Below are 7,800 nucleotides of genomic sequence, written 5' to 3' on the forward strand. Positions count from 1 at the left end.
AGATTTTGGGTGTGTTCTACCATATTTCTACTTGCTTTCATGCGGAAGACAAAATTTAAAGCTTTCAGCTATTTCTGTAATGTTTCTATTAACTTGATGTTCGATAAGGAGCACCTTCCCTACCTTGGGATCTCCAGTTGCTCGTGATGCACTTACAAGTTATAATGAACACTAACTAATGACGGAGTATTTACAATCCTAAAAGCAGAAGTGGTCACTTTTACTCTTCAGCTTGAGGTTATTTACCTTACTGTAGTTACACCAAATGCAGAATGCCCAACGGTCCATGAAAGCAATAAGTTACATTGAAAAAGATTGAAAAAGTAATTTAACTGAGAGGAAGCAATTTTTTTAACTGAGAGGAAGTAGGTAATAGTAACTAGTATGGAGTAGTCGATTAAATTGATTTCAAAAATAATTTATATTTCAGCCTGCTTCCTATATAAATGGTGTTTTTGTTACATTGCAACAAAACAAAAGTGAGGTACAGCATATAACACATCAGGCAAGACAAGACAAAAGCAAAATTTCTTGAATGAGGTGAGATATATTTGAAATTCAATTTGATATTGGACAACCAAAAGATAGAACAGGTTAACCCCCGGCTGCCACTGCACTCTGTCCTTTGATAACTTTGTCATAGAATTGCCAGGACAAACTTCTTTCAGTGATAGCACTCTGACCAAATGGATGTTGCTCTATATATTCCTGTACATTGTCAGCCATAGCTAGTTCTTCCAGATATTCTCGAATGATCCCTCCTGGACCTGTAATTGCATTATTCCATGCTCAGGATACAAATTTAAAATCTTCCCAATTGAAAATTAGTTTTACTTTTACTAATGCTAATTCAGAATTATGCTACAGAAAGTTCAGGAACATGAACCAATGCAATATTGACTTGACACTTCATCGTTACCCATAATAAGCTAATGATTACCAAAGGACACTTGCACACCATAATAGAAAAAAAATATGGAATAATGGATGTGACCAGGACAATATTGCAGACCCAGAAAATACATAACGGCACAAATAAAAAATCTATGCATACTTTTAAGCAACATACATTATAGGAAAAATACACTTTAATAATCCCAACTATGGGCGATTTACCTACAATAATCCCAACTAACGTTTATTCTACAATAATCCCAACTATTGGGTCAGTTTTCCTCCAGCAGTCCCAAACCGGTCAACAAAAGTCAACAACCTATTATTGTAGGTTGTTTGACACGTGTCAGCGTGTGAGTGGTTCCCAAAAAAAATAAAAAATATACAAAAAAAAAAAAAGAAAACAAAAAAAATAATCTAGCAGCCAACCCTAACCACCACCTCCTCCTGCCGCCCAACCACCACCTTCAGCCCTAACCACGACCAACCGCACCCCCGGAACACCACGACCAGCCGCACCCCCGAAACACCACGACCAGCCGCACCCCCGAAACACCACGACTAGCCGCACCCCCGAAACACCACCTAAATCGCACCAGCAGCACTCACGACCAGCCGCCCTTGCCCGTGAAACCACCAGCAGTCCAGCAGCCCCAAATCGCACCAAATCGCCCCGAAACCCTAACCCGTGAACTGATTGGAGCTTGAAACCGCGACGCCTCGCCGGAAACCACTCGAATTTGGGAGTGAAGGGGTGGTTGGTGGGGCGGGTTTGCGATTTTGGGTGACTGGTGGTTTTTTAGGTTGGAGGAGGAAGAAGGAAGGGGAGCGGTAGAGGCATGGAGCGGCAGTGTAAGGCTACGATTGGTCGGAATGGGTAGACGACGGTGGGCGGCGGCGGAGCTGCGGTGTTGGGAGAAGAATTGGGGTGGAGCTTCCATGTTTGGTGGTGGGTGTAAGGTGGTTGAAGGGAGGAGGGGTGGCTGGGATTATTTTTGCTATTTTTTTCTTTTCTTTTTTTAAATTTTTTAAATTAAGCCAATCATGTGCTGACATGTGGCATTTAAAAAACCAAAAAAAAAAGTTTACCATTTCAGCAGGTAACCAGTTTTTGGGACTGCTGGAAGAAAGCTAACCCAATAGTTGGGATTATTGTAGAATAAACATTAGTTGGGATTATTGTAGGTAAATCGTCCATAGTTGGGATTATTAAACTGTATTTTTCCTACATTATATTAACCCACAATAAGAAAGTTAAGGTAAGATTGACAAAGGAGCAGGTGAGTCATACCAATTGCATCATCTGCACCGTCTTTGTAGTCATAAGAGTATGGGAAAATAGCAGTATGAGGCTGTGCAAGAATCACATATTTAGAAGAAAGGTTAATGCAAGAACTTGTCAGTTCACATCCACCAAACATTCAGTAGAATCGGTGATCAACTTACAGGATTGAGCAATGCCTTGTAAGGAGTATCATCCAGCAGTAATGTATTTGATTCATTTAATTCACCTTTCTTCCATGGAAGGTCAGGATCATCGTAACTCTCCCAGACTTTTCTAAGCTCTTTGAAAACCAATGCCTTATGTTTATTCTCCAAGGTTCTAAAGTTTGACGCAGTGCAATAGGATAAATCCTGCAAAAACAAACAATGCATCGAAATTTTGAAGCTCGTAGACATACACCAATGACTGTCCAAGACTCCAAGCATCCACTTCAATAATATAAAGACAAGAAAAATTATCTTAGTCAAAAATATTTTCTAAAATGACATTAACCCAATCTATGACACATCTATGAACTATATTGATTGTCCAGACAACTGCAGTTACATTAATATAAAAAAAACAAGTAACAAAGTCATGCAAGCCAGCATTTATACCGACAAGTACTACTCTACTTTCAGCAAAACCGAGCATCAGGTCCTTTGAACAAAGCAACTTGCATGCTTTCCCTATCTTATAGCTTGCTTTCCAGGGATCTTCAAAATAATATGTGAGGCTACTAATTTGTGCACTGTTCAAGGTTTCTAGGCTTTGCACATTGCGCTCTTGTAAATTATTTTCCAATCATTGCTCACAATTAAAAAAAAAGGGATAATTACTTACCCAGCAGAAAATCAAATTGTCTTTCATATCTCCTATCAAGTAGTTAAGTAATCTATCGATAATTTTCCTGCAAATTGAAAAAACATTGTTATACATGAACTTAATGAGTACAATGAAGAAATTTGATTTATACAAGATACAATCAATTCCATTGGAAACCCTAAGTGACTCAGATCACTACGCAGAAATCTAAATCAAATTAACTATAATTTGCAATATTAATGTACATTACTCAAGTGATATAGGGGCAGCAATAAAATGCGCATATAATACGTATATGGTTTCAGAGTCTACTTTCTTATCTCTTCACTTTTTATCATGGTTATCAGATGTTCACATTGGTTATTATTTAACTTGGGTGATCCAGATTAAAAAATTCAGTTATCCTAATAAACTCCCAGCATTTCAATCCTTTGATGTCCCAAATCTTACATTACATTGATAATAAGCTATTAAAATTTTATGAAGCTCTGAAAGTTGCTCATCTTTAATGTATTAACAACCTCATTTATAAACATAAAATGAGGATTTGCAAAAATAAACAACAGCTTGTGAACACATTTAATACTGTCCTCTTAATTATATTGAAATCCATTATCGAATTAACTATTTGGAACCGTAAGAAATTTTTTTGAGCCGTCCTCATCATAATAGTTGCTATCAACTTTATGGCCCCAAATCTCCTTTTCTCCTTTAGTCCATTTTACTTTCATTATTAGCTTTGCATATCATTTTATTTCCTGAACCCAAACCATTCAAAACAAGTGTTTTTTTTATTTTATTTTTCCTGGTTCTCAAAGAGAAAATATTCTTTTAAAAAGAATTTTCATGGTAAAGAATGTATTTATGAAGCTCAAATCAAGAGATTGCTGCAAGGACATATAAGGTCTTTTAAAAGCTTGACCTAAGGCTCCAATTTTCAGACACCATCCTAAGCTCCATCTCTAGTGTCAAGAGTGACGGTGTCCATAAAGATGAAGGCCTTAATTTTTTTTTAATTTTTTTTTTTTGAAGTTGGGAGAGGAGGGGGTGTGTGGCGGGATTCTATGAAGTACTAAATACAATGTATTTACCTTGATCTTGATGACCATATTGCCACATTGAATCTCTCAAGGCAAAATTTCAGGAAATCAGAGCAGAAGGGTCTAGTGAAAACTGCACAAATAAGCAGCAAACAAAGCACATTTTCAGCTGAGCTGAATGCATAATATATGCAGTTGACTACAAAGTGAAGCATCAATACAAACCTGCCCGTCCTGCAATTTTAGTGTCTGCCTTGTATCCCTTGGGAGGAGGATAAACTATATCTGCCAATATTCCATTGATATCAAGAATCAGAAGCTTCTTTCTTGAGCAAAAAGTGGGAGCTTTTTGTGGAAAATAATTTAATAAATGCAATATGCTACTATTTCGACTGACATTAGTCAGAGAGAAAGGATCATTAACATTCAGATTTGATAAAGAAAGTTCATGTCCATTGAGGCTTTCAAGCAATGACGGCTGCATTTCATGTTTCTGGGAGAAAGATCCAGCTCCTGAGATGGCTATCGGATTCTCTAACAAGACAACTGACTCACTAGAAGCATCTCTTTTAGAATTGGTTATCCTACTATTAGAGCTCATTGATAATGAATCAACATCCTCAAGTCGCTTGTCTGAAGTCCCAAGAGAAGCTTCCAAAACAACAAAGCCACCTTCACAAGAATCTATTGGAGCCTTTTGGTCCACTTTAGAATCTGAGGAAGGCAATTGCATCAATTCCTCAGAAGCAAAAGCTAGTGATGTTTTCAAATTACATTCTTTAATTGGTCCAAGTCCTTGGAGGGTACCATTCAATTGCTTACATTTCCCTAGTGAAAGGCAATGAGTTGAGCAATAATTTTTTTTCTTTAGACAAGACATATAACCTTTCTCAGTTTGTTTTGAAGCAGGAAAGTTATGGCTCTCTACATTATGCATTGCCTTCTTCGTCACCTTGCATGACACTTCCATCTCCTTTTTCATCAAAGGGCCCATTTGCCCAATAGCTTGGGCAGTTCCAACATCTGCCCTTGCTGGTATATTGACTGAAAAATAAAGAGTCGGAGCCAGCTCTAAGATATTTCTAATGTTCTTCCAAGTCTCAAATTATACAACTTGGAATGGGTATAGTGTCATTCGTTGCATGAAGCTGACTCTCTCCCTCTCAGGATAAAAACATTTCCTCTTCACCAATGCTATCAGTTTCCTCTTCCAATTTACATAAGCCCTGTTAAGATTAGGATACCATAAATTAAAAAAATCAGGTTATCATTCTATTCCAATATAGAGTTACTAAAAAGCTAGAGTAAATCACAAATTCAGTGCAGCTGAAGAACACAACTGCTTATGTCAAATAACATGACTTTAAAATGAAAGAACATGAGATATGTTCCTTTTTTTTTCTTTTTTTTTTTTGTAGCAATAGTTACATATCCATATTCTTTTTATCACAATACCTTTACATAAGCACTTGTGTTTTGATGCACAATTATCCACGTCCATAGCCCAAGCATTGAAGAGTGTCAAAACTCGATTCAAGTTCTAACAAGGTTGATCTTGACCTCTAAAAACATAAAACGTTGTTCAGATTCTAAAAAATGGCCACTCTTGCTTAACTTTAAAAAATTTCAACCGAAAAGCAGGGATATGTATTTTGGTCATAGTAAAACTTGGACAATTTAAATTGGATAGTGTCTGTAATATACAGACTGGATGGAACCAATCATGATCGAGCATGATGAAGGCTGTGCATTGCAGTCATGCAAGAACATCGCCAATTAGATAGACCCTGAAGGTTTTGTAATTGGAGTTTGGACTAGTATTTACTTAGGGGTTAGGGATGAAGAATATTTTTAAGGACTTGAGAGCTTACACAAACTTGATAATCCTTTCTCCCAGGACACAAAAAAAAAAAAAAAAAAAAAACTCAAAACACTCTTTACGAAGACACGCAAGTCTTCGGCTCTCTACCACCGTTTAGATGATATTTCCTAGAGGATGCCATGAGTTCTCAATTATGCATTGGAAGAAGGAACACTACTTAGAACTAATTACAGACTGATTTCAAGGAGCAGGACAAATGCAATGATAAGCAACATCGGCAGCAATATATGCTTAAAAAAACTGCTCTAAAATCCACAAAAACCAAAGAAGAGATATAAATTAGCAAGAAATAACTAAGATTTCTACAAACCCTGAAAAATCTCCTGGCTCCACACAAACACATGCAAAAACAACCAAACTACATATGAATTCGGAAATTCTGTATGTAGTAAAAGAATTCATCTTATTCAGTTGAGTAGATTTTGATTTCTGAGTCTAATTCAAAACAATAACACTCTCCGTCAAGAATTATTAATTACATGCCTCGACCCTCTATAATTAAGGATTCACCATGGTTTTTATCAACATTGTGTTCTCTTCATCCTACCCCCCCGCGCTCCTCTAACATAGAGTACATTCGAAAAACAAAGCACAATCTAATTCTATACTCTCATAGACAATATACGCGTAGTTAAGAGTCTTAAGACGGTTCATTAGGGGGCGAAAATGCAGGTTCGGCTAGAGCTCAATAGAAAGGCAGGCTCGGCTCGAGCTCGAATTACAAACAAACCTCAAATTCCTCAAAACCCAAGCTCGGCTGGTGAACTCGATAAGGCTCAGAACATGCAACACATTAAAATCAAAGTTTGACTCATGTATCAAATTAAAACTCCAAAATCACATACAACTCTTCTAGCCTAAGATTCTAAGAATATCAACGTAAATTACACACGGAAATATTCCAGCAGTAAAATAGTTCGTCATAATGTTTCATAATCTCAGTAATTATAGTTCAACAATTTACCTAAATTGAACCCTAAATTGACGATAAAATCATCGAATATGCGAAATAAAACCTAGATTGTGAAATTGATATTTGATGATTGTGAAATAAAACATTGTACCTCAGAAGCCGTTTCAATGGAGTAGAGAAAGCTCAGAAGCCGCGACAATGAAGAGCTCGGTTTACCCTTTAATGGCGGAGATAGAGAGAGAGGAACCGCGAAAAGTAGAAAGCTTTAGAGGGAAATTAAAAGAGAAACATAGAAGGAAGATATAGTAAGCATTTTAGACATAATCGTAACCAAGAAATATTTTAAGGATAAAATGTATCTTTGAGTTATGTGTTGTGGTGTGGCAATGGAAATAAATTGATGAAGTTTCGTCTCTATTTGTTGGCTCCATATCACTCAAAAAACAAAAGAAAAGAAAAGGTTTTAATATATTCCCACGTTTGATTTGATAAATGATATGAGAATTTAAAGAAAAGAAAGGGAAGTGAAATGAAATGAAAGTCTTTTACAAATTTTTAGCTTTCCTTTCTTCCCGGGAGGAATTTGATTGGAAAGAGAAAATAAAAGCATATTTCTTTTGTCTTCCTTTCACTAACCAAACATAGGAAATAAAATCTCCTTCTTTTCCCCTCTCATCCCCTCTCTTCCTTTCTTTACTTTTCCTTTACTAACAATGAACCAAACAAAGCCTAAAATAGATATTAAGAGTGATGTATGTATCTCTCTTTTGCTCTCCTCATCACATGGATCTCTATCTTTATTTCTCTCCTTACTTCTTAAAATTTGTTTTCTCTTCTCATGTTGCACTATTAGGGGAACGAAGTACGTAAGTATATACTCAATTAGGCAACTAACTTAAGTAATTTCAATCTATACTACTTAGTTAAAAGATATAATCATTGTTTTAGAAAAAAGAATATATAAACATAATCCATATGAAAA

At 36.3% G+C, this 7,800-nt stretch overlaps 1 protein-coding gene across 2 annotated transcripts; it reads right to left on the reverse strand.

Moving 5' to 3' along the window:
* Nucleotides 1-402: 402 nt before the first annotated feature.
* LOC110722137 lies at nt 403-7,294 on the reverse strand. 2 transcript variants are annotated; one of them, XM_021901393.1, is made up of 8 exons: nt 6,970-7,294; nt 5,479-5,585; nt 4,249-5,249; nt 4,075-4,156; nt 3,002-3,068; nt 2,341-2,529; nt 2,186-2,246; nt 403-767 (listed from the first exon to the last, which is right to left on the reverse strand). In XM_021901393.1, exons 3-8 carry the CDS (start codon nt 5,015-5,017, stop codon nt 595-597), a joined length of 1,341 nt encoding a protein of 446 aa, XP_021757085.1. In that variant the 5' UTR covers nt 5,018-5,249; nt 5,479-5,585; nt 6,970-7,294; the 3' UTR covers nt 403-594. The 2 variants fall into 2 exon arrangements, with proteins under 2 accessions (XP_021757085.1, XP_021757086.1); XM_021901394.1 differs by lacking the exon at nt 5,479-5,585.
* Nucleotides 7,295-7,800: the final 506 nt, after the last annotated feature.

Source organism: Chenopodium quinoa, unplaced genomic scaffold, assembly GCF_001683475.1.
Source record: "Chenopodium quinoa cultivar QQ74 unplaced genomic scaffold, ASM168347v1, whole genome shotgun sequence".
Classification (NCBI taxonomy): Eukaryota; Viridiplantae; Streptophyta; class Magnoliopsida; order Caryophyllales; family Amaranthaceae; genus Chenopodium; species Chenopodium quinoa.

Bases quoted from the DNA above. Each gene is read 5' to 3' on its own strand.
- LOC110722137 (XM_021901394.1), bottom strand. From the start codon at position 5,017: ATGGGCCCTTTGATGAAAAAGGAGATGGAAGTGTCATGCAAGGTGACG. The intron at 4,157-4,248 runs GTTTGTATTGAT...TTATTTGTGCAG, and splicing joins TAAAATTGCAGGACGGGCAG to TTTTCACTAGACCCTTCTGC. The intron at 2,530-3,001 runs GTAAGTAATTAT...TTGTTTTTGCAG, and splicing joins ACAATTTGATTTTCTGCTGG to GATTTATCCTATTGCACTGC.